Genomic DNA, 27661 nt, shown 5'->3' with positions numbered 1-27661 from the left:
TGGTGGCATGACATCTTCTCCTTTATTTCCATTCAGGTCAACCCCTGTGCTCATCTCCTCATTACAGTCATTCAAGAGAGAGGTGGAATTAAAGGATTACGATAATGTTCTTCAGGAGCACTCAAGCAGATTAAGATGGCTTTGATAAACTGATAAAAAAAGGGACAAAGCTTTGTTCCTGAAACCTAATGTAGGCCCCATGTTAACCTTTCCCCTCCTTTAAGAGTTAATGGCTTGCTGAGGTAATGATATGGCATGCCCCAGTCCTTAATTTTATCACATGCTCATAATTTACCCAGGGCCCTTTCATGCTACACAGTTGTAGCACTATGATTCCACTTTAACTGACTTAATTCCATCCTATGAAATCTTACACTTTGCAATTTAGGGAAGAGTGCTTAGAATTCTCAACTGAAGAGCTCTAGTGCCTCCCAAAGCTACAAAAAACAGGATTTCATAGGATATAGCCATGGCAGTTAGTGGAATCACATAGTGCTGTAACTGTGTAATTTGAGTTGTGGTCAGGTCACATTTGTCACCTCCCAGGGTTCCTCAGAGTACACTAGGAAGACTGATTTGTGTGAACTGATGTCTGCTTGTTTATACCTATATGTACCTGATCATGAACCATACCCTCCCACTGTGGTGTATCTTACGCCACAGTTTTTGCAGTGTTGTGTGATATATCCAGATATATGTTACATATTGATCCAGCAATTGATACAAAGAGATGCTATCATATGAACCCAGCAACATTTCCAAGAGTATGAAAAAGGTCCCCTTCAGAACTGAATCGTAGAAAAGATCCTGCTTCCTTTTTGACACACCCTTAGAGAACAACCATGTGAGAGAGATAATTAATATTTTTTATTACAAAGGATGGGAAACGACAGATTCTTTGAGATAACTAAGCATGTTCGGGAGAACTAATAATTTTAAATACTGTTGTTCCCAGGTCATGTCAGATGCTTTTGTCCTGCTGGTTTCCAAGGAGGTTTGATGAGGTTATTTTGAAGGTTTGAGCTAATGGGAAGAGGGAAAATGTCAAATTCTTCCCTTGTGATCATGCTATTATAAAATAAAGGGGGGGGGGGGTTGTTTTTGTTTTTTAAAACTCTTCTGAGTAAGTAATATTCTTGCCCTGTCCTGCAACTGAGGAGGAAACAAAATGAAATGTTTCAGCCTGGGACTTTCTTCATTGTTCTTAACTTTGACTGCATAATTTGTGACCCAGCACACTGAAGGAAGTTCACTGGTAGCTTTATAGGTGCATGACAGCCTTCCCTTCTCAGCAGCCAGGAGTAACAGCAAGTATACTGAATTTCTGGTGGACCATAACAAATAGGAAATGGGCCATAACTGCTTGAACTAAGTCAGTAATTCTGAGTAAACAGCTAGATTTTACATTGATAAAAATGGATGTGTGTGTGCATTATTTGTTTCTCAGTCTCAGCTATCCTTAGGTTAACTGAAATATTTTCAATATCTGATAGAACTCAGGTAAGTTTTTTTCTACCCCCATCCCAATTTCTCTCTTAAAACTAGTTCGAAGGAGATCCTATGGCTTTAATAGACATCTTTCCTTTGCTTCCCATTTGCTTGCTGCCTAGTATGATGAGGAGTTGGGAGAAAGGTAGATATTGCAATAAGAATTCAAAAGCTTGCATGGTATTTTGCGACTGCCAAATTGACCTAACTAAAAGTGTTATGCAAAAGCGGTCTTTGGCATTTTTCTTCTGAATAATTTCACTGTCATGGCTTTTGGTCTGGGGAGCAAGTTATTCTTTTATCCTTTTTGGCACACACATGTGTGGGGGGATACTCTTGCCTTTTGCAAACCACAGTTTCCACTGTTCTCGGTTTCACTACTTTGGTGTCTTTTAGTGTTTTGGTTTACCCGGGGGTGGGGTTCCATTATGCTGGGGTGGTCAACCCTGGAGAGTCTGTGGATGATAGTTTTCCATTTCCTATGCCCAAATTGCCAGTTCCTTTTTTTTGGGGGGGGGGGGGAAGAGGGAAGCTGTTTCACATCCCTACAAAAAGCCTGGTGCCCACCAATAGCTTTAAAAAGGAGAAACACTTAAAATCTTCCAGAGGAGTGATTCTTTAGTGGGGGAATTTTTGAGGGGGAGAATGAGGACCTGTGACAGGGGCAGGGAGGCTTGAGAATCTGTGTGTAGTTCGTTCTTTCAGAAAATGTTGTCCAAACCTGGCATTTAGCAAATAGACACAAATGTGCATATGATAAAGAACACTTTGGTAAATAAAAGCCCTTCTATAGAAAACCCCATCATAGGGTTGCCATAAGTCGGACTTAAAGGTGCACAACACACACAAGACAGAAATCCTTTTTCAGTAATGGAGATGTGGAGTACAGATGAAGTGGTGCACAGATAGCCTGTTGTTACCTTTCAGTAGGATTCTTCACAAATCAATATTGTTCATTTTGTCATTACTGTTAACACACACAGGCCTCCTGAAAACAACATATTTTTTTTTTGCGTGGGATACAAGGTTTGTTTTGTTTGTTTTTTAAATCTCACTAAACCCCCTTAAATTGTGTTTTGAAAAGCCTGAATGCCCCCCACCATAATCTTGAGAATGGGAGGACTGCACATCTCCTTAGCTTGATATTTCATCTCTCAGCTGGCTGCTTCTGTTTGATCAGTCCTTCATCTCAATCTCAGAGTTCATTCTTCTCCCTTTGTCTGTGCTATCTCTGTCTCTTTACTGGGGCTCCTGTGTCTCTATGTTTCAATTAATAGTTCTGACTGGAATTTGAAGAAATGAAGAGAAACATGCTGCTAGTCGTCCCCCGCCAGTGGAAAAAGAGATGGGTTGGAGTAGGTGAGGAATGGAGGCAGGAGGGGAAAACCAATTAATTTGCATCCTTTCTGATTACTTTCAGTTCTGTTGCTCAGGAACAGCAGGGGATCCTTAGCAAGGCAGAATGCACATAATGAAGTGTGTCATAACGGTAGCAGGCGCCTACTTCTTTCCCTCATAGACCACCTTTAATTAGGGCTCTTTTCAGTTTTAAAAGCCTGCCCTGAAGTGCAAAAAAAAAAAGGACTTTAATACTGGAGCACAAAAAAGAGAGACCACACTGAGTAGGCTTCTGATGGTGCAGAGGGGTTGGCAAGCCAACTGCCAAAGGAGCTGCTGCTATAATTGGCAGCTTTCTTCAGATGTACAAATAAATAAACAATGCACGTCAAAGAGGTGAAGGAATGGGCAGAGAATGGATTAGAAGACATGATGGCAGCTTCTAGTATGGCTTTCATGGTGGCTTCTTCATTTTCCCCCCCTTTCCCCCTCATCTTGATTATCTAAGAATTACTGCTTTTTCTCCAATACTGGAGAATCAAGAGGTATGCACAGATCCTGATACTCAGCATCTACAGTCAGTAGATAATCGGGAAACTGCAACATAATGCAGTCCATGTCTTCTGAGAAGTAAGTTCCATTGAGTTTGCTGGGAAGTTAACTCCAAGGTGGGAGTGTGTATTCATTTACCTTTGAATAAGTCTCATTGAATGCCTTAGGATTTACCTCTCAGCAGAATTTGGCTGTTAAGATTAGTTAGTAGTCACGCTAATCCCACAGAGGAAGTAGATGTATATCTTTATCTGAACCAGACCTTAGAAAGGAGTTCAAATATTAAGAGCTAGTGGTGAGTTTTCAAGTTTGTATAGATTAGTATTTAGCAGCTGGAAGAAAAAGAAGGTGTAATTACATTCTCATATTGAGAACAGGAAATGGGAACATTTTTAAAACTAAGAAGTAGGAAGGTTCAAAGTGGAGCTATCCATGCTGACTTAGGGTTGCCATAATGGAGGACCTCCAAACCGGGACAAATGTAGGACCAGGTTTGAAAATGTAGAACTTTTTTTTTTAATTTCCTGGCTAGGAAATTAAAAAAAAAAGTCCTACATTTTCAAACCCTGTCCTCCTCCTCCTCCTCCCGGCTTCGGAGGACGCCTAGGCCGCCTCCCAAGCCGGGAGGAGGAACGGGGGCCACTTGGAATCGTGGCGATTGCCGCGGTGCCAAGCAGCTTCGTCCTCCTCCCGGCTTGGGAGGAAGCCTAGGCCTGCTCCCAAGCCGGGAAGGAGGCGGGGGCCGCTCCTCATCGCGGCGATCGCCGCAATGAGAGCAGTCTCCGCTTCCTCCCCGGCTTAGGAGGAAGCCTGGGCCTGGCTCCCAGGCCGGGAAGGAGGCAGAGGCCGGCTCCCATCGTGGCGATTGCCGCGGTGGGAAGCGTCCTCCTCCTCCTCCCGGCCTGGGAAGAAGCCTCGGCCGGCTCCCAGGCTGGGAAGGAGGTGGGGGCCGCCCCTCATCGCGGCGATTGCCACGGTGGCAAGCAGCCTCCTCCTCCTCCCGGCCTGGGAAGAAGCCTTGGCCAGCTCCCAGGCCGGGAAGGAGGCGGGGGCCGGCTCCCATCGCGGTGATCGCCGTGGTGGGAAGCGTCCTCCTCCTCCTCCTTGACCTCACGGAGGCCTTGAGGACCCCGCGGCCGGAGCTCCGACCGCGGAGCTGCCTCCAAGGCCTCGCTGGGGCCCGGGAGGGAGCGTCTCCATGGCTGGAGCTCCAACCGCGGAGAGCCTTCCCAGACCTCAGCAAGGCCTTGGAGCCGCCGCGGGGGCTGAGGTGGCCGCGGTGGGCGGGGCCCTCCCGGTTTGGGCGCCAAACCGGACCGGGACCGGGATGGCACCGCCCAAACCGGGATTGTCCCGCCCCCTGGCGGGATATGGCAACCCTATGCTGACTGAATTATAAATTAGGCTTACTGGAATTGCATAATTTGTCCCCTCCACAATGTATCAGAAGTTTTGAACAGTATTTGAAGGATGTGGGAGAGTTGTTACGTGTGATGCTAGCAGAAAACTGTTTTCCCTCCCTTTACCTTCAAATTCAACATTGCAACGCATATACTTTTCATGATGTTTTTCATAATAACAAGCTATTTCAAGTAAACTTTTCAAGAGGTCAACTAGAGCTTGCCAGGTTTCAGCTATGAGGATGAACTCATGTATTCATTTCTTTACAGACAATTCTCACCGAGGTGGAAAATTCCTATATTCCTTCATTTTTATAATGTAAAAAGAGCCAATTGGCCTGGTTAAGGTGTCAGTAAGTCATGCATAACTGGTGTGCATCTGTACAGCACTTTTTGATACAACTTAATTTCACCCATTGCATGAACAGAAGAAATAAGAATGCAAACTATGTTTAGTCATCACTTTGTATAGTGTGTGATTTACACTATGATTTCATATCAGCTTCCAATCTTGGCTTGTTTATAACCCATTAACCATTGGTTCCAATTTGTATGTTATAAGAAAGTATGATTAAGTCCATTCGTGTGGTTTGTTCTGCCACTTGCACCAAAGGAGCAAAGTAGTTAACAAAGGGCTATGTGGGAGTGTGACGTGCTCATATAGATCCTTGCTTAATAAACGTAGGTTTGATTACCTGAACACAGCATGTAGGAAAACAAGAACACAAATGTGGATGTGTAAAACTGAAGAATGCTTATTACCTTCCCTGTGTTTTTAATGTCACAATGGATTCATTTTCATGTATGTATGATATCAGTGATTTCCCAAGTTTTAACCTCAGTGGAGTTGACATGTTTACTGAGGAATCACTGTATGTTGGAAAAGATTCTGAGATGCAGTAGAAATCATATACTGTACCAATCAATCCGTTTGACTCTCATTCTTACCCTTTGTGAGCTGGGCATTTGATCCTGAACACAGGGGCTTGGCAGACGGGCATTGTTAAATAGAATGTAGGAATATATTCATATATAGAAACATGATATGTATTGTATATATTAAGAATATTAATTAATAAAACAAGTAAAAAAATTTTTAAAAAGGAAGGGGTGGCAAGACACTGCCCATTTCTGCCCCAGATTGTTGCCATGGCAACCGTACACTATAGCAACAGTCTCTTGGGAGCAAAAAGAAGCTGCTAAAAGCAGCTTCCTGGAAGGGGTGCCATCCATGATGACGCCCCTTCCGTGGAGCTCCATTTCATAGAATCATAGAATCATAGAAACATAGAGTTGGAAGAGACCACTAGGGCCATCCAGTCCAACCCCCTGCCATGCAGGAAATCCAAATCAAAGCATCCCTGACAGATGGCCATCCAGCCTCTGTTTAAAGACCTCCAAGGAAGGAGACTCTATCACCTTCCGAGGAAGTGCATTCCACTGTCGAACAGCCCTTACTGTCAGGAAGTTCCTCCTAATGTTCAGGTGGAATCTCTTTTCCTGTAGCTTGCATCCGTTGTTCCGGGTCCTGTTCTCTGGAGCAGCAGAAAACAAGCTTGCTCCCTCTTCAACATGACATCCTTTCAAATATTTAACAAGGGCTATCATATCACCTCTTAACCTTCTTTTCTCCAGGCTAAACATCCCCAGCTCCCTAAGTCGTTCCTCATAGGGCATGGTTTCCAGACCCTTCACCATTTTTGTCACCCTCCTTTGGACACGCTCCAGTTTCTCAATGTCCTTTCTGAATTGTGGCGCCCAGAACTGGACACAATATTCTAGGTGGGGCCTGACCAAAGCAGAATACAGTGGCACTATTACTTCTCTTGATCTAGACACTATACTTCTATTGATGCAGCCTAAAATAGCATTGGCCTTTTTAGCTGCCGCATCACACTGTTCACTCATGTTCAACTTGTAGTCTACTTGGACTCCTAGATCCCTTTCACACGTAGTTTCATTCAGCCAGGTGTCACCCATCCTATATCTGTGCATTTTATTTTTCTGCCCTATGTGCAATACCTTACATTTCTCTGTGTTGAATTTCATTTTGTTAGCTTTGGCCCAGCTTTCTAGTCTATTCAGGTCATTTTGAATCTTGATCCTGTCCTCTGGGGTATTAGCTATTCCCCCTAATTTGGTGTCATCTGCAAATTTGATAAGTATGCTCCCAATTCTGTCATCCAGGTCATTGATAAAGATGTTGAATAGCACTGGGCCCAGGACAGAGCCCTGTGGGACCCCACTGGTCACTTCTCTCCAGGATGAAAAGGAGCCATTGTTGAGCACCCTTTGGGTTCGGCCGGTCAACCAATTACAGATCCATTTAACAGTTCCTTTGTCTAGCCCACATTTTACAAGCTTGTTTGCAAGAATGTCATGGGAAACCTTGTCAAAGGCCTTACTAAAATCAAGATATACTATATCCACAGCATTCCCTTCATCTACCAAGCTGGTAATTTTATCAAAGAAAGAGATTAGATTTGTCTGGCATGACTTGTTTCTCTGAAACCCATGTTGACTTTTTGTGATTATGGCATTGCCTTCTAGATGTTCACAGACTCTCTGTTTAATGATCTGCTCCAGAATCTTTCCTAGAACTGATGTCAGACTAACTGGACGATAATTGTTGGGATCCTCTTTTTTCCCCTTTTTGAAGATGGGGACAACGTTTGCCCTCCTCCAGTCTGCTGGGATCTCTCCTGTTCTCCAGGAGTTTTCAAATATGATTGCCAATGGCTCCGATATTACTTTTGCCAGTTCTTTTAATACCCTTGGATGGAGTTCATCTGGTCCCGGAGACTTAAATTCATTTAGATTAACAAGGTGTTCCTCTACTATCTCTTTACTTATTCTGTGCTGAAATTCCCCTATTCTGTCCTCTGCTCCATTATCCTCAGGTTGAGCACCCTTTGCCTTTTCTGAGAAGACTGAGGCAAAGAAGGTGTTGAGTAATTCTGCCTTTTCTCTATCTCCTGTTAGCATTTTGCCATCTTCTCCATGCAGTGGCCCTACCGTTTCCTTCTTCTTCCTCTTGCTGCGGACATATCCAAAAAAGCCCTTTTTATTGTTCTTAACCTCTCTAGCAAGCCTGAGTTCATTCTGCGCTTTAGCTTTTCTGACTTTACACCTACACATGCCTGCTATTTGTTTGAATTCCTTTTTCGTGATTTCCCCCTTTTTCCATTTCTTATACATGTTCCGTTTCAAACTTAGCTCGGTAAAAAGTTCCTTAGTCATCCATCCTGGTTTCTTGAGACACCTCCCGTTTTTCTTTCTCACTGGAACTGTTTGAAATTGTGCCTTCAATATCTCCCTTTTGAGAAACTCCCATCCGTCCTGAACTCCTTTATCTTTTAGTATTTCTGACCATGGAATCGCCCTCAATACTTCTCTAAGTTTACTGAAATCCGCTCTCCTAAAGTCTAGGATGCGTGTCTGACTCTGCCTGGCTTCTCCTTTCCACTGTATTACAAACTCCAGGAGAACATGGTCACTTCCACCTAATGATCCCACCACTTGCACCCCATTAACCAAGTCATCCTTGTTGGTTAGGATCAGATCTAAAATAGCTGACCCCCTTGTTGCCTCTTCCACCTTTTGGACCATGAAATTGTCTTCCAGGCAAGTGAGGAATTTGCTAGACCTTGAGGATTTTGCTGAGTTTGACTTCCAGCAAATATCAGGATAGTTGAAGTCGCCCATCACTACTACATCTCTCTTTTCTGATTGTGTGGTCATCTGTTCTAGAAAGATATCATCCAATTCCTCAGTCTGACTTGGGGGTCTGTAGTAGACTCCCACCGTAACACCCTTGTTGTTTCCCTCCCCTTTGATTCTTATCCAGATGCTCTCCACCTGGCTTCCATGATTGATGTCCAGGATCTCTTCACTGGTGTAAATATTTCTGACATATAGTGCTATTCCTCCTCCTTTCCTGTTTGACCTATTTCTCTTAATAAGGTTATACCCCTCTATTTCCACATTCCAATCATGAGACTCATCCCACCATTTGGGCCCTCCAATACCCATGTGTCATCATGGCATGCCCTGGGTGGACGGGTGCACGCCAACATGGTGCACGGGCAGCAAAGATAGGGTGCTTGTGGACGCCCAGCCCTATCTAGGCCTACCTTCGTCCCCAGGCCATCACAAAATGTGGGTCTGTTTGAGACCATACTCTCCTGCAGCTTCATATTATAACAGGGTTAATGCATTGCCTGCAGAGGGAATGGATAATTGAAAGTGGGTGCTGATGGGTAACTTTCTGTAGGTAAGACAGGCACCACTCCCATGTATTTCCAAGAATGAGTGGGGGCTTGGGAAGGAAGTGGATGGAAGTTCACGCCAAGATTTGAGAAACAGGAATTTGTGATGTTAAACCAGGCATGTTTAACAAGTATTTGTGATGTTAAACAGTAACTGTTTAAAAGGTTAATTGCCTCTCCTGGAAGCTTTCTGAAGAGGTGTGTGTGTGTAGGAAAAGGGATAGTGGATGAGTCTAAATGGATCAAGGACTACAAAAAGAGCTGGAAGGAGGGGGTTCATGTATCCCCAAGGCCACAGTTTTATATCCTCTGCCCTTCTGGGATTTTTGCCCATAGTTACTGATTTTCTTGGGCAGCTTCTGATAAATATAGAGGAACTCTGAGCTCCCTTGAACTCAAGTTTTTTTTTTTAAATCTCCCTGCTTCATAATATAGTGTAGAGAACAACAAAGTAGCTTGTGATGTGTTGTTGTGGTTATATGAAATAGAAATAATCAGTGAAGCTGAGCATCATGATCAAAACTATACAATTTTTTGGTCTTTAGTATCAGAATCTTTGTTTGGATGACTGACCCATTAAGCTAGAAACTGAAGCAAATTGGTCCTCCAGATATTGTTGGAATATAGTTCCCATCATTTTCACCATTCATTGGGCTGGCAGGGCTGTAGTAGTTGCAGATTAACAATTGCTGGAGGTCTATAAATTGCAGTTCCCACTTTGCTGGAGGACCATGAAGCCATTCCATGCACTCTGGTGCCTTCTTTCAAACTTTGTGTTTGTAACTTTACTGGACCTGAATTAGAACAGAGTAAATCAGGGCTAGTTTGAACTTGCAGAATCTGACTACTTTTCCCTCCTTTCTTTCCCTTTCCTTTTTCTCTCTGTCTCTATGCTTCCCAACAGGTTTGGCACAATGACTTCCCATAAAGGGCCTTAGCAGCGTGGCAAAATTTGGCTGTTTTCAAGCTGCCTCCCCCCCTTCCCCCATTCCCTTCACCTCTGGGAGATCTCACCTGGTTTCCCCTACCCCTGGCATTCCCTCCCTTCTCCCACGGGCTGCGGAAGGGACGAGTCTACCATGGCTGGGGACAGACTTCCATGCAAAGTGATGGATCCCAAGAAGCTTGCTGGCCTCTTGAGGAGTGGGGCCGAAGGCATGTTGGTCATTGACAGTCGCTCCTTTGTGGAGTACAACTCCTGGCATGTCATCAGCTCTGTCAACATCTGCTGCTCCAAGCTGGTCAAGAGGAGGCTTCAACAAGACAAAGTATCCATCACAGAGCTCATCCAGCCAGCCTCCAATATAAAGGTACTTAAAAATGGTCCCTTGGTAACTCTCCAAACCCTGTTGTAACTCAGATTTCCTCCCTGTTAAATATTCCTACCTATTAACTACCACCCCATAAGGATGGTCAATACCTGGGGAGTCTGGTGGCCAACAACAGAAACAAAGTCAGAACACCATTATCCTAAACTGTTCCTTCTATAGACTGCTTTTCTTTCCTAAATACAGCTGCTGTGGTTACAAGGGGAGACCCACACAAAGCAAGGCCCACGAGAGGGTGACTTCTTCTTCCATTCCTTTCCGTCTTTTTATCTGCTGATTTTCCACACATACACCCATGCTTTCCCCGTTATTGGGGAAAACATGTCAGTAAGATGAGTGGAAGGCTTTTGATACTGTTTTCTTCCTGAGCCTGTTACCGATTGTGGCTGTAGGAGTTGTGCAGTGTATAAGTAACAGCCCCAAGGAGAATCCTGGACATTGGGGCCCGTTACAGACCACCCAAAAGGGGCGGTCTCGGGCCGCTGCCGGTTGCAGCGCGGAGGAGTCGCAGCAGCCAAACCGCGCAACTCCTCCGCGCTGCAAAGAAGGAGCGCAAAAATCGCGCTCCTTCCGGCAACCCGGAAGAGATGCCGCAAGTGCCAAAGCGCGCACTTGCGGAGTCACTTCCGGGCCACGACGTGCGGACGCAGAGCGTCCGTTACGTCAAAGTGGCAGCGGCCGTGTGGAACGGCCGCCGCCATTTGTTACAGACTCAGTCCATAACAGAGTAAGGGGCATCTGGAAGAGACACCCCTTTTTCAAAATGGGACGTCCTAAGGACGTCCCTTATGGCGGTCTGTAACCCGCCTAAATGTCTAATTTTGTCTACAGAACAAAACATGGGTTCATTGGAGGGGAACCAAGTAGAGCTAATGTGAGCTGTGTAGCATTCAATATGATTTAGGGCTACAGTGAATATTCACCTGCTGGGCAGGGGAAGAGGAAAAGAAAAGGACTGTTTTTTAAATTCCCAAATGATTCACCCAAAGACTCAGGCGGGTTACAGACCACCGAGAAGCGGCGGTCTGGCTCCGCCTCCGCTTGCAGCATCCGGGAACCGCAGCCTTTAAACGGCACGGCTCCTGGACGCTGCAGAGAAGGAGCGCGGAAATTGCGTTCCTTCTCAGGCCCCGGAAGAGGCGCCGCCAATGCCAAAGAGTGCACTCGCGACATCTCTTCTGGGGCGCAACGTGCGGACGCAGAGCGTCCGCTACATCAATATGGCAGTGGCCGCGTGGAACGGCTGCCGCCATTTTGTGCGTGCAGAGCGCGTACTAGGGTTAGGGGGTGCAGAAGCACCGCCCCTTCCTAACCCTAGTACGCACTCGTCATGTACTATATGGCGGTTTGTAACCCGCCTCAGATTGTGTAGAATTTCTTCTTTTCTTTTCATTTCTTTTCTTTCTTTTTGCTGTTCAAGTTTCACCTCTTCTCTCTGTTACTTTAACTTCATAGTTGCTGATTTAGTTTCCTTGAACAGTTTCCTTGAAGTTCCCATACAAGCTGGGTTTATGTAAGTGGATCATGAGGCTATTTCACCAGTCATATTTGGTGTGTGAGAACATCACTGAGGTCAAATAAACCCAATCAGACCAAGACCAGTGCTTCCTCAGAATATTTTTTATCTCTTTCAGAGACACTGACCCTATCAATAAATGGGGGCTTATCACTGCTGTCCCCCAAACCAAAGAGAAAAAAGGAAAAGAAAAAAAAAGGAAAACACCCTTGCTTTTATTTTTGCATGTTTTATCCTTCATTTAATCAACAACCACTTATTAAATTTGGAAACCAATTAGTCACTAGTTAAATTTTTATAAGAAACAAAAAAGAATTACTTTCCTTATTAAACAACCTTTAATAACAAAAGCCTTGTTTCACTAAAATTACATTTATTAAAATTATCTGAAGATGACAACAGGTAATTATATAGTGACAATCCAGTGGACATTTTATACTTAGATTTATTAATATGGTTCTTGATATTTCTTCCCACAATTTTCACAAATCCTCTCTCAGAGACTAATCCTGCTTTCCATCTAATAATCTACATATAAATACTCCCTTGCTATTTGAAAACCATTCTGTTTCTCCATATTGTGTTCTGGCCAAAATACTTCTTGTCCAAAATACAGATTATGCCATCAGGACAATTAGACGTTGAGGCACACCCATTTCTTTTAGAGTAATCCATAGTTTTTCATGATCTAGCAAAGACTTCACTACAATTTATGAAGCATAAGCTGATTTTCTTTTGAAATTCTTTGGTGTGCTTCATTAACTGATATATATTTGTAATATGATCTCTAATGTCTCTTCCTTTTCTAAACCTGAATTGGATATCTGATGTTTCTTACTTTGTATATGGTAAAAGTCTTCATGGTAAAATCTTGACCATGAAGTTGAAGGCTTTCACAGCCAGCATCCATAGTTTTTTTGTGGGATTGGGGGGGCTATGAGGCTATGTTCTGGAAGAGTTTATTCCTGACATTTTGCAGCAGATGTGGCTGGCATCTTCAGAGAATCTAAAGTAGAGCCTGTTGAAGGGCTGTTTAGCAGACTACCCACAAGCAGTCAAGAAGTTGCCATAAAACAGGCAAAACCTCATAATGGGAAGCTTTTAATTAACATTGAAGGGGACCTTGGTTAAAACTTGAATTCTGGACAAACATAAGAGAAATTTGAATCAGAAAGATTTGGAGATGCACTTTGTTAAACAGTATTGTTCTGTCATTAATGCTGGATCATTTTGAATTTTTCTTCTGGCCAATTGCAAAAAGAAAAGAAATAAAAAGTGTTTCTGTAGCATTAAAACACTGTAGTGTAGAGAAGCCTTAATATGTTTGTATGCAGGCATTGTTTCCAATCATTCATTCTCCCTAGTTCTGTGCTTCTCTGAACTCATTGCCTGATGCATAATCTGTCCTCAAGAGCCATGGGTTACCAGGGATAATCCTTTGAAGTAGGATTTGTGTCAATGAAAATAATTGCGTGCAGAGCAAATTGTGTGCTTCAGAAGGGAGAAGCAGAGATGTACTACCAAAGACCCACCATTCTTGATCCTTCCGGTGTACAGAGAGCAGTGAGTGACAGAAGTGGCTTAACCGTGTGTCCTTTTGATGTGAGGAGTGGGTCTAGTTGCCAGCATCAAAACAGAAGAGCTTGACTACTGAAACATATTCCCTTCTTCCTATCTTTCTGGAAAGTGAAAGTGATGTTATCTGATTTATTTTAATTTATTGATCGATTGATACCAATTTAATTTGTCAAACCTCCTTTCCAGAGACTATCAGCCTCTACTCATAGTCTCTTTAACATTTACCACTTTCCCTCTTCTGTGCTGTAGTGGCTAGAACATGGCTCTTTCCTTCATCTTGGATGTAAAAGACTTCTGCTCTTAAGACAATTCTTTTGCAGAACCTGCAGTTCAGGCTACCTCAGATGCAACTGAGCATAACCAAATGATGCTCCCTGCCCTTTCCATCTGGACAGCGATTTACAGCTGAGAGTACATGAGAGCAAGCACATTTCTTGTAGAATGGTTTCCAACTCTGAGTTCCCAAATGTTGTGTAACTCTACTAGTCTCGAGCAGCATGGTTAGTGATGAGAGATTCTAGGAGTTGTAGTCCAGGTTGCCATTTGTCCTTTTAGAGACTAAAATATGTCTCAGCTGGCTAGGCCAGTTGAAGGAGTAAACCCTGGATTTCTCCTTCATTATAATCTGGTGGGTAGGTTAAAATGTGGCAGTGGCAATGAACCAGAAAGCTATGCAAGAAGAATGGCACCCATCTCACCTTTCAGGCTCTGGTTGCTATTGCACAGACATAGCATTGCCACCTTATTCTTCCATTCCCTTCCCCAACAGGCCCGGAAGGTAGGAAAGGAAAGAAGGTGAGCAGAAATGGCCTTGTGTTGTGTGATGATTGTGTCAGTGGCTTGAACCTAGGGCTAGGCAGCATGGTGGAACTTCACTTCCAAACACCTCTACAGGGTAAAGGGAATCCCTTTACTCTCTGGGGCTGCTTGGAAGCTCTATTCACACCAGATAGAGGCAAGGGGAAGAAGAAAAAAGAGTTCTTAGCTTGGTACTGGTACTGAGGTTGAAACATAATGGTGGGAAAAGTGCAATGATTAATCAGAATGCAAATTAATAATATGCATAATTATAATAATTTGCATAGTATGCAAATTAGATGCCCAGATATGAGCATATGAAGACCCATAATTTGGGAATCACTACAGTGGAGGACCAGTATAAACTGAAGTGAGCTGCACAGCTGAACTTTGGTATCTGGAAACTAAATAATTTCCGGACTCTGGAAACACAGGTAGCTCCATTTGGCCTTGTCATGTAGGACAATCAGGCTGGGCCAGCAGTCTTTATTCATACTGTGGCCACAGGAGAAATGGGACAAAAGGAGAATGAAGGAGATATGAATACATATAGTTGTGATCCAAGCATGGAATTCCAAGTTATATTGCCTTACACTTCTCCAAGGAAGTATGTATGCACACTAGCCTGGACATACAACCTTGCACTGAATAGGATTTTCTCAAAGGTGCATGTGCATTGGACTGGTGCCTATAATTGCCTGCTGCTTTGTAACAGTCAGGCTCCTTTTGCTTTAACTGCAGAAATTAAACAAATGAAGCTCTTTCTGCTCACATTACCCTTATGCCAGGAAAAGCTTCACCTGTTAAAGATCTGAATATCAGACACAAGAACAAGGCCAGTCAAGAAGTCTTTTGTCAAGTATGCCTTATTCTTTTTGATAAATAAGGGTTTAAATCTGCCTTCTAAGCTTGCTAATAGTGGTAAGAAAAGACCAAGAAACCAATCTTCAGGCACACAAGAGCAAGGGCAATAAGAAATTCTGTCAAGTATGCCTTCTTTTTTATAAATAAGGGTTTAAATCTGCTTCCTGAGCTTGCCAACTGTGGTTAGAGAAGACGAATGGACCATGTCTTCACAGTGGCTGCTGGCTGTCCTTTCTTCAGATGGGCCCAGGTAGTCTTTCCTAAGCTCAGTAGCTCTCCTTCCACAATAGATCCTTCCTCCAGCCCTCAGCAGCTGGATTGCTTTTTTTAGCATTTGCTTTTGCCTCTCCCCCTCCACCCCAGTTTTTATTATTTTGTAGCAAAGGAGGGTAATTCAAGCGATTAATCAAATGCTAGGCCCAGCTGGAGCCATCTGTGGAGTCCTTGTCTCCCCCTCCCTTTGCTTGTATGTGCAGGGCTTATTGCAATTGGCTACCAGTGACATCACCCCTGCCTGGATGAAGTAAGAGTGTGTGTGTGTGTAGAGTGGGGACTGTGACGGGGGAAAAATAATTCCTTGCTGTACTGATGCTTCAGGCAGGGGCTATAGAGAATGGCTATTTTTAAGCCACTGTTCACACTGGAGAATGGAGCATAATACTCTGTTGTTGTCGTTCTTCAGATTCTTAGACAAATCTGCTTTTAGGTGTCTTGGGGGGATATCACCCCTGGAGTGGCTACAGCGCATTTAAATTCTGGGAGATTTTGGTGGCTAGGATAACTGGTAAATGTTTCTTGAAAAAGGAAAGAAATGGATATCCTGATGGTAACTGTTTGGAAATTAGGAAATGGATGCAAAGCCACTCCTAGATAGGGCAGGCTTGACATCATCTATAGAGCTCTATGTACAATATTTTATTATTCTTTGTGGATGCCATACAAGCATAGGATTTCGGGACTGAATGTGCACTCAGGCAATTGTAGCACTGAAATTTAGTTTTTAGCTGAAACAAAGAAGAGAACAGTTTCTCACTGTCTTTGCTGCAAAGAGAGGCTTGAAAATGTATTTCTGGAAATCTCAGAGGCTAGAGGAGGATTTTTCACTGTTCATCAGATAGCAGACTTTCAGTCCCCCCCCCCCCCCCCCCGCTCTTGACTAAAAGAACAGAATTAGTGTGTGATATAAGACAATGTGTGCACATTTGCTTCATTTGTATATTTCATGCAGGTTGCAGAAGTCATCTGTTGGGATGCCAGATTTGGGGTTATTTCTATGCAGAATTTTGAAAGACATGTAGAATTGCAGTGATGGGAAATCCATCTCTCTAAATTTGCAGTTTGACAATTTTAGAATTTCTCTAGAAGCAGTCTTTGTCCTTTCTCAGAAAAGAAGGCATTCACAAGGGATTGTACCTGTCCTCCTCCCTAGGGTGGAGCTAGGTGTCCTCTCTTGCAGAAGGTCTTTGTTCTATTTGAAGGTCTGACTGTCCTTGAAACAGTCCTCTATTTGAAGGGCTACTCAACCAGAGTAAGAGCCAGTGTGGTGTAGTGGTCACATAACAACAACAAAGCTGTCTCAATAGCAGCACCTAGACCATTGATTCCCAAAGTGGGCAACACCCCCCCAGACAGAAAAATCCAAGGGAGCAGTGAGGAAGAAAGGGAACAGCAGGGGGGTGGTGAAGGAAAGGGGGCAGGGTGGGGGCTGCAGTAAAGTCATAAAAGTCAGTCAAAGGAGCCCTGGTGGTGCAGTGGTTAAATGCCTGTACTCTAGCCACTCACTCCAAACCACAAGGTTGTGAGTTCAATACCAGCCAGGACCTCAGAGTCGATTCAGCCAGGCATTCTTTTGAGGTCGCTAAAATTAGTACCCAGATTGTTGGGGGCACATTGTAAACCACTTAGGGAGTGCCTAAGTGCACTAATAAGCAGTATAGAAATATACCTGCTATTGCTATTGTTGGGACTTGGCTGGTAGGTTGGACCATGTGGCCTTTATAAACCCTCAACACACACATTGACTATTCCCATCTCCACACTAGAGAAGAAGGATTGGGAGTCCTTCCTCACCAGCAGCAACAACCGAGCAGCTGGCTGAGCAGCAACCAAGAGACATCTTGCCTGCCTTTGCTGGAGGGTGCCATGTAAAAGGGGCTTCTTGGATGTTGGTCAGCCAGCTGCTCAGTTGCTGCTCCCAGGGTGACCAGGTGCAAAGGGAGCAATGACTGAGATAGGATGTTTTGAATTTGCAGTAGAACAGTAGACCTTATCTCAAGAAATACCCATGGGGGGCACGCTAGGGTCATCACCCAAGAGGAAAGGGGGTGGTAGCTGGAAAAGGTTTGGAGACCACTAAGCTAGACTGTGAAACACCCTCCCCAAAACATCTGATTTCTTCTCTCTCTTGAGTTATAAGAAGGCTGAAATACTTTTTAATTGGTGTATGCTTTTAATTGGTTTTAATATCCTTCTGCTGTGGATTTTTCCAGTTTTGGATTGAATTTTTAAAACTGAACCAATTGTTCTGTGTCCTTCTCATGCTGCTGGTTTAATTACTGAATTGATGTATTTGCTTTATCTCATTATTTTTATTGTATTTTTTGTGTTTTGAATCCAAAAGCCATCTTAAGGGTTCTTTCGAGGGCTGAAAACAGGGTAGGCATATTTTATAATAGTGATACTGCACAAGGAGATAAATTTGTTCTCTAGCTATTCTCTCTTTGTCCACATACACACTTCTTATTACCCAGGCTGAAAGTTTTCTCTGGCCTGTTACAGACAGCCAAAATAAAGCTGCTTCAAGTCACAGTGGAGGTATGGTGTTTCAATGATGCATGCATCCTAAGAGTCCAGAAGTCGCACTGAAGCCACGCTCCAGCCTGGAGTGTGGCTTTGGTGTGGCTTCTGGACTCTTAGGACGCATGCATCATTGAAACACCATACCTCCCCTGTGACTCGAAGCAGCTTTATTTTGGCTGTCTGTAACAGGCCTCTGTTTCTGTGGTAGTTTATTATGTGGAAGTTAAGAGCCAAACTAGAACACACATCATTTGTCCAGTAAGTAATTTGTACCACTGAAAATTTGACTAGCTCTAAATATGACTAGATTGGGATATCCAGTGATGTTTGAGAGCTGATTAGGATTTCAAGGCAGAGAAAGGATTAAAGCCATGCTTTTTCTCACACTAAAGCCCAATCCCAATTGGTGCTTCTTATTTCTTAGAAGTCATTCAGACAGTTGCTGTTTGAGTGAATTAATCAATCAATCAATCAATCAATCAATTTTATATGCTACTTTTCTCCTAAATTGGACCCGTCACCTCACCAAAGATGCTTATCAACAATTTTAAAAATACAATTAAAAGCATAACATTAATATAACAAGTTAAAATACAAAATCATTAAAAAATGCCGAACTAAAAATGTAACTTATATAACTTGATTGACAGCTCATCAAGTTTGGCCCTAAATCTTTTCATAAGAACATCCTTGAAATGTCCCTGACAAATCATGTTCTTTGAGTAAACGATTTAAAAATTCCATTGAGTTGAAAGTCTTGAATTTTTGTAAAGTGGAAAAATCCCATTTTTGTTTCTTCCTTTTTTGCATTATGGCTTCAAAATCTTGAGGTTCTGACTTCAGGTAGCAGTTGACAGATAACAAAATCCAAAGGTGAAAGCCTGAGAAAAAAATGTCCAGTACTGCTAAATGTACTTGAGGAAATTTTCAAGATAACTTTCATAGGAGCAAAATATTTGTAAAAACCCATTGATTCACTCAAAAACTTGCACAAGACTTTTGTTAGGTCATCTCATGTTAATCTTCAGAAGATCTCAGTACAAATATCCACATGTTCAGTGATGTTGTCGCTCTCATGTTCTATATTCCCAATGTTTTAGTGTTAACCTGCTTTGCAGAACTTGAGAGTGTAGGACATTACATGTTGTCAGAAATCAGTACAATTTTTTCCCATTGCAACTGAGTTTGTTTGTTCTAACTGAAGAGATGAACTCATTCTGGCTTCCACGTCCACTTGTTTTGCAAGGTAATTTGGCTGAGAACTAAAAGTGTTAGGAACAAGCCTTTGAATTATATTACATACTGCAGTTGGAATTGCAAAGAGACAGCAAATAGCTATTTTGTTACACTGCCTGGGTGCAGAAGCCATTGCTGTTTTTTTCTGAGGGAAATCGACAAGATGTGGCAGAAGTTCGTGAATTTTTAAAAACACATTGCATGCCTCATAAAGATATGTCAGAAAAGTGATGTTTCTAGATTATTTGCAGAGACCAGGAGATACTACTGGGCAATTTATTTCTGAACTTATATTGAATGCTGAATTTGGTATTGCTGTTCATGATACAATGAGAGATAGGATTGTGTTCAGTGAGAAGGAGGAAGTCTAATTTACACAGAGCTCCTAGCCCATTAAAGACTCTTCAGGTATATTGAAAGAAGATCAGCCTTTAAGAGATAATACATCACAGTTTCCTCTTTTGATAGATACACATATTTTCAATGAAATTCTATATCTAGAATAAATTATGCAAATCTAGCAAACTTGCAAGTTCTTCAAAATTTTACATGATCCCCCCCCCCCCCCCCCCGCTTCAGTCATGGCTAGACTAACAGTATTATGAATCTTTTCTAAAGCTATGGAAGATACTGATCATCACCACATATGTAAATTGATCATGCAATGTAAAAGCTGTTCTTTCTGACATGCCTGAACGGTTTAAGACAGAGCATTAGGAGAATTTCTTGTGAGATTTTGGGTGCTAGTTAATGAGCTCCTTTGGGGAGGAAGGCAGTTTCAGAAAAGCAGAGGTAGAGACTTGTTTATCACATTCCTCCAAAGCGTTCAAGATAGTTCTCATCTATATATGTTACTTTCATAATGGGCCTCTGTGGTTAGTTAGCCTGAAAGAGGCATGACTGGCCATGCCAACCAGTGAAGTTTATTCCTCACATAGGGTTTCGAGCCAAGGTTTCCTAAGTCCACATCAATCATTTGTATCTGTTATGCCTCACCAGCTGTCTGGCAGTTGTGAACAACAGATGCATCTCCAAGCCCTCTTGTAGGAGCAAGATTATCAGAGCCTTGCTTAGAGTCAATGTCTACAATAACTTTAAATGTGCCAGAAATGGAAAATGTGCAACTCCTTCCCTTTCCTATCCTCATACCACGGGTAGGGTTATAGCACCAGCACTTGTGAAGGCTAGGCAAGTGTTAGATCTTCATATGCCCTCACACAAAGTTAGGAAGTGACAACTGGAATGATACTTCAGCATGGTTAGTTTGCTATGGTGTAAACATGGATCAGCATATACTCTCTTTCTACCTTGGTCATAGCAGCCATTTGGAAGCAGAGATATACCCCTCTGCCTTTCCCACAAGGTTGCCATCTGAAAAACAAACAGGTTTGTTTGTCTGATAGAAGTTCAATAATGCTGTAATGTTGGCAGGATAGGAAGTGATGGGAAATGCCTGTCCTTTTTTCAAAGCTCCCACAAGCTGGGGAGCAGGCTGGTAAAGGGATGTAGTAGAGTGTGCAGCACCTCCAGCCAATATATAATGAAGGGGGTCTGTATATAAGTTCTCCATATAATTGCATGTAAAATGATTTTTCAAAAGAGCAAAGGTCAATATCACAGCTATTCACTCCTTAAAAAACAACAACAAAATAATGTCTCAAAGTGACTGAAGTCCAGTAGCAAAAACTGCTTAATTTTGCAACCTGGGTAAAGTGTTTAAGCATACCAAATTTGCATACTGTTTGTTTTGCATAATACTATTTTGCTTCTTCTAGTCATGGGAATAGACAACAAGCAATGAAGGGCAATTAAGGCTGTCTTCTGACTGCTGGCAATCCCATGTCACTAAATCTCTGGCTCCTATAATTTTACTGTTTCAACCCATACACTCTGAAGCTTAACCATATACCTGTTGGGTTTGCAAACTAACTTTCTTTCTTTCTTTCTTTCTTTCTTTCTTTCTTTCTTTCTTTCTACTGTTATTGGAGGTGTTCGTTCCCACACAATTAAAATGGTACAAGTGTGGGTCCTCACTCTTGCATTCTCATCAACTGTCCACCCTCAGCATTTGGAGGGTGGGGGGTGTCTCCACTGCCCCCATGTGCAAGAAGAGTTATGGAAAGGCATATCACTTTCCATCACAAGCTCACTTTTGTGAAGTGGAATCTTGCTAGGAATAATGGACTGGAGTGATATGCCCTTCCTGATATTGTTGCATTGCATTTCTTACCATCATAGCCCATGGTGAGGGACTCTCTGTTGAACACATGGACACTCGAGAAGCAGAAACAATTGGAGGCCCTGTGTGCATTTCCATTTTCCTGATAAGGGGAGGGTGGAAGGCCGATGAAGGATCATATGTTGTCATGATGTTTGCATTTTAAATGCATAGTGAATGACATTAAATTACCTTGTAAGTAAGTTTAGTCAATGTGAAAGAATAAATTGATTTCTGTTCCTAGTATCACATTTTATTTTTGTGTAATACCTGCATGGCAGCTCCATCTCAGCTTTTATTTGTAACTTGCTTGTTATCTTTACAGTCAGAAAACTCAGTGGTGGTGGGGCTTGAAGGCCCAACTTTCCATTTATTGACCTGTGTGTCTTCCCTCTCCGAAGCTTTTCACGAAGTTAGTATGTTGTCCATGTTGTGGTAAGGTAGTAGGACCTTCCTATGTTTAGTTCAGGTACTATATGAATCATTTACTATGAAGAATTCAGAAATGCAGCAGCTCTTTATGACATGCCTAGATCATGGTGTGCTCAATGCCTGCCCTCAGTCCCACATTGCCTCCATTCCTGTGACAGTTTTTCTTTAGACAGTTTTAAAAATGTGGCGTTTCAGCGTCATTTGTCCAGCAATGATGCTTCTCTAAATCCTCTTCAGAGGGAGATGGACATGTGGAGGGCAGCGGTGGAGTGAATCACCCTCATGTTATTATGTGGAGACTTTTTGTTTCTAATGGGGGAGGGAGCAGGGGTGAGTGGAGCTGCTGCTGAGTAGCAGATGGCAGGAAGGGTGACATCATAGGCACAATTGTCCTGCCCCATTATTCTTCCTGACAGGCTCCTGCCCTCCTTTCTGGTTTCCTGCTGACAGAATTTGAAGCTGGGAAAGCAAAAAATAAAGGCAGACTGAGATCCACAAAAAGGGCTCCCCTTGGAATAAACCATGTTTATCCAGTAGCTTTGTTGTTGTTGTCACTGTCATCACCATCATCATTGTCATCATTGTCCATCTAAAACTATAACATAGATGCAGAACCTAAAAATGCACAGCTTTAGTTTGGATTGTAATTTCAGAGAATTGAGCGAGTAACATTCAAGTAGAGGAGAGAGGTCAGTTCATATTTCATATAAACAGGTTGAGTATCCCTTATAAACTCTAAAATCCAGAAATGCTCCAAACTGCAATATTTTGAGCACCAATAAGACACTTTGAGGTTTCAGTTTTGGGATATTTTGCATTTTGAATACAAATAATGTAGTTCGTATTGTATTTGTGAGGCTGGAGAGAGTCACAGATCTGTGAAATGGCAGAACATATGGATTCATGCAAAGCCCTATGCTTAAAATCTTAGCATTTCAAACATCCTCATGTCACTCTCCAGCCTGTATACTGTACTATGCTGTTTGTATTCCAAAATTCCAATTCTGAAGCACTTCTGGTCCCAAGCATATTTTGGATAATGGATACTCAACCTGTACTATATATTATAGTATTTATCCACCTGTCTTTCTGTGATATTGTACAAATGCTTGACCACAGTCCAGACCTGATGTGTAATCTAATGGAGCCCAAACAAAGACTATAATATGGTTTTGGATCTGATTAATCAGCTACTTCAGGCTCTTCCTGAACAAAGATTTGTAATTTTTGTGCTTTATCCTTTAGAATGCCCAATATGAACGGGCATTGACCAAATTTGATATCTATGTATCAGAACTGATTAGCGAGTTTCAACTTTGCAGAAAGAGTGTTGCTTTCAATCAGTCCTACATGGCATTTAGTGAACTACAAATCTTAAAAATTGTAAATGCTGCCATTCAAACTTGTTTCATTCAAATCAAAAGTGAGATCTTCAGTCTCAACCTGGCATAATGCCAAGTATATTTCCTAGTGCTCCAAATATTTGGGTATATGCTAAGGCATCCCATTGATGGAATGCCCTCCCATTGGAGACCTGATTGGCACAAGTATGGGTTTCTTTAGATGACAAGTTAAAATATTGCTTTTTATTAAAGCCTTTGGGGGTTGGTCTCTTTTTAAATACATTCACACATGGTTTTAACTGGTTTTACTTTTTCTACTGTTGGTGATGTGTTTAATATGTGTTTACCCTATTATTTTATTGCTTTTATTTGGAATTGTAAATTGTTTATATTGTTTTAATTGTATGCCACCCCGAGATCTCACAATAGGTAGGATAGGATTTTTTTTTTAATAAGAATATACTCATGTATGTTATGCAAGACAGGGAAGGTAAAGTTTATTCTCATGTAGACTGACCCTTCCCAAGCTTATTTTGGAGTCCCTCCCCAGAATTCAGTGGCACTCATTGAAGGTTGAGAGTTGCAACCATTGCCATTACCATCTGGAGGATCTATTAAATGTCTTAAAGTATCTTTAAACATTTACTTGAAGAGAGAAGATATTTCTTTCAGCCCTGCCCCTTGTCATTTCAGTACTGTGTTGAATAAAGTTACAGCAGTGACGTGGGATTTCCAGAAAAATTAGAACTGGAAAATTTTCTGGCAGTGTGTCCAGTGCTACGAATAATGTCTAATTTAGCTTGTTTGGGTTATATATATTCAAACATGTTCAAAGCTTTATGTGTAAGTTATTTTATTGTTATATTTGTAATAACATAAACAAAGTAGTATATGCTTTCTGTTATATTTAACAAAAAATGACTACACCTGAAAGAACACTATTTTTTTTAGGACTCATACTTAAAGAGAGCTGCACCTGTTATAATAGATTAACTTTTTTTTGTTGAGGTATATCTTGTACCTTCAACTTCACTCGTTCACTCATTCTATGCTCTATATCAGTTCCATCTCAGTTTGTAAAAAATCTGATTGCAGACTGCTAGTCTATTTTGCTAAAGAATAGTTGTGAGTCTGCGGATACAGGCAGCTTATCACATTTTTGTCTTGTAACTGATTGAAAACCAAGAGTTTTTTGGAAATAGATTCAAGCTTAGCAATGTATTCATTAGTTAGTCTATTCCTCTGAGTACTGGGGGTTGTCAGTGCTTGTTTCCTTAGAATAATAAGTTCATAATATGCATTTAACCCATGATTAATTGCATGTACAGCACATATGGGGAAATAAATGGTTTTGGAAACTCTCAGAGCTATACCCATAAAATGTGCCCCTATTGGAACTAGAGCTAGCAGTATTGCAGTGCTTATATTGTGGCCTCTGTTTCTGCTCTGGTTTTATTCTGAATCTTGGAGCATCCTTGCCCTGGTGTATCATTCCTCTGCTCATCATGCTCTTTCTTAAAAAGTAGTGCCAGAATCAAAGATATAGAACAGTCTTTTCTTGATGGATTGCCAGATCCTTATTCTGTATATGCTCATACTTTGCTATAGAGAATCAGAATATCTTTAAAATGAGGCCTGTGATTCCTTCCTTTGCAAAACTAAAAATTGCTGGAGTGAACATTCCTGTTACTGTAGCAAACCAGGTTATGCTTCACATTTCGTATGGAAGTTGAAATCCCATTGGTTTCAGTGACTTATGTGTCCATGCAGGTGTGTTTAGGGTTGCAGTCTTTTAAATGAGATCAAGGATCAGCTGGGCTCTGAGTTTTTAAAAAAAATGTTTGGCTTTACTGATAAGAGATTTTGTTTTGCTTTTATAGATTTGGTCTCGTCTGTATCTCAAGTTGCTGAATTTAGAAAAATTCTTTCTCCCACCCCACACATTATTTTTTGTTTGTTCATTTGTTTAAGCTGTTCTAGAGACTAAGGCATGCCCCCCTCCCCAACTGTTTTACACTTTCTGTAAGAGAATGTCCAGAACAGACTGATCCATCCACATCTTGCTAAATAGTCCTTGGATGTGACCAAGTTAGAGGAGGCTAGGGCCTCTGTGCTTTTCACAGTTGGCAAATGCAACTTGTCATGCAGAAGTGGGCAAAATTCCCTCTTAATGACATAGAGCCATTTGTGGGATGGAAACTCCTCTCTTTCCTGTATCAGAAGAAGCTTGGTGCCTTTCTTAACTGCCTGTCAGAGATTCAAGAAGGGAATATCTGCACTTCCCTACTGGGAAAAGCTACACCTCTGCATATGATGCTGATGATGATTTGCTTGTCATGGAGTTATTATAGACCAATTCCTAAACTTTGGTCCTCCAGGTATTTTAGACTTCAACTCCCAGAAGCCCCAGCCAGCCTGACCAGTGGTCAGTAGTTCTGGGAGCTGAAGTCCAAAACATCTGGAGGACGAAAGTTTGGGAACCATAGCTGTACACAGTCTGCCTGGGACTAAGGAACTGCCCCACATGGGTGAGTTAAAGCCGCCCCTGAGAAAGCTGGATTGGGGCCATGGCAACTGCATGCCAAATCCCCAATCCAGCTTTTTGCTGGCCCCCATGGCTTTATAGCGCTCCTGAGGCATGTGGTGTGTAAATGCTGTACTGCCCCTGAAGCCAGCTGCCATGCAGGCAGCCATGTGCTGTGAAGCTGGCTTCCAGGCATCTTAAAGGTGTGCATCATGCATATGCCATGCCCCCAAGCCAGCTGGAAGCTGGCTTTTCATGCCAGTCTGTACCAACTCTAAGTGGCAGCTGATGGCTTCCATGTCAGTGGGTTAGTGAATCCTGTCCTGAGTTTAGAAGAGCTAGCCAAGGTGCTGAAACCCTATCCCCCAAATAGATTCTGCACATTGGATAGTGCATTTAAATTTTAGACTAAACCCCATGATGGATTCACTGTGCAAGTGACTTCGGAGCCACCACTTGCCACTGATCCAGCTGGTATACAGTGAAATCTGCTGAAGATGCCTTTTGGTTGGGCTGAGAGAAAGATGGATCTAATGAACAGTTCTTGGGACCATGAACTCCTGGAATTTCCCAGCCAGCATGGCCATGCTAGTGGGAGATGGTTAGGAATTGTAGTCAACAAAAGTGACTGTTTGAAGCTCTGCTTGTGGATCACTTCTTGAATATGAAAATACCTTGCAGTGAAATCAGACTATTATTTTGTCTATGCTATCATAATCTACTTTGGTTAGCACTGTTTCATGAGGGTTTTAGGCAAAGCTTTCCTAGCCATTCTACCAAGAACTGAGCTTTAGGACCTCCTAAATACAAAGCATGCCCTCTTTGATAGGTCCTCTCCTCTCAGGTAAGGAGGTTTTGTAAAGTAGACCTTGCTGACATTTTGGAATGAAACACACAGGCAAAATGACATGGCTTCAGGCTGCATTGGGGGTGTACTGTTTATATGATGCATGCCCCAAACGCAGCCTGAAGCCACGGCAATGCCATGTCATTTGCAAAGAAGTGGGCCAAGAAGGAGCAGTTCAGGACTGCAATGGCAGCCTGGATTGGGACTGGTCCCATGCAGTTGGTCTGGTCCCGGAAAGAATGGTGCCGGTGTGGTCTCTGACCACTCTACTTGGCCTGTCTGTTTCAGGCCTATGTTACTAATCTCAATCCTCTGCTTTTAGTAGCAGTACAGTCAAGGAAGCCATGGCCCTGAGTTTGTAAGAACCTATGCAGCATTTTTGATAAGAGGATGACTTCGAGTTCTCTCATTCATATGATCACCATATGTCAAAGTTGACTTGATGACAATTAATAACAGCAGTAGCATAAAAATTGGGCAGTGCACATGTAACTGTACAAAGAACATGCCAGCTAGGGGGGTTATAAAGTCGCAGAAGCATACCAGGAGCCAGTGAAAAAAATTATTTAGGACTCCTATGTTGAGGGATATCAATTATAGCTCTTGAACTGGGATCTATGCAAGCTGTCATTCATCTCTTTTATAATTAAAGGAAAAGCAATTGTACTTAGCAAAAATGTATTTAAAATATCCTCACCTCTTCCTGCTATCCCCCTCCCAAAACACTCTTCTGAACCGTATCAAGGCAATGCTGTGTTTACCCAATGTAGCTTTTTTATGTGTTGCTAGTGCTTGTCTGGCATCTCTGTTGCCTGAAACCTTATAACTTTAATATGATATAAACCATGTCACATCCATCTGCCGTTGCTCAGCAACCATTCAGTAATACCCCAAACAAAGCTCCCCATGTGGAAGGAACACTAAATCCTACTGTGGGATAATTCTGATTCCAAAGCTGTTGTTTCCTTCACTTCTAGCAGCCCTCTGCTCTTAGAGAACCCTTCCACCTGCAGCAGCCATTCACACTGGACCTGTATGGCTGTCCTGCCACCTTTGTTCCTGGGGCGATTACTGGGGGGGGGGGGGGGGGAGTACTTTGCTTCCTCTTTTGCATGTGTTCAGATAATGGGAC

At 42.4% G+C, this 27661-nt stretch overlaps 1 protein-coding gene across 2 annotated transcripts in view; it reads left to right on the top strand.

Moving 5' to 3' along the window:
• The window catches only part of DUSP8 (dual specificity phosphatase 8), a 125018-nt gene that overhangs the window by 19322 nt on the left and 78035 nt on the right, over window positions 1-27661 (top strand). For both annotated transcript variants that reach the window (XM_089520965.1, XM_089520966.1), the window contains exon 2: window positions 9951-10356. In XM_089520965.1, coding sequence (XP_089377091.1) covers window positions 10126-10356 — 231 coding nt within the window. In that variant the 5' untranslated portion in view covers window positions 9951-10125. The remainder of the gene's footprint in view (window positions 1-9950; window positions 10357-27661) is intronic.

This window comes from Sceloporus occidentalis, unplaced genomic scaffold (assembly GCF_023333645.1).
Source record: "Sceloporus occidentalis isolate IW3139 unplaced genomic scaffold, rSceOcc1.0.p SCAF_4, whole genome shotgun sequence".
Lineage (NCBI taxonomy): Eukaryota > Metazoa > Chordata > Lepidosauria > Squamata > Phrynosomatidae > Sceloporus > Sceloporus occidentalis.
The sequence above is the reverse complement of the archived record's forward strand: the minus strand, read 5'-3'. Positions and strand labels throughout refer to the sequence as shown.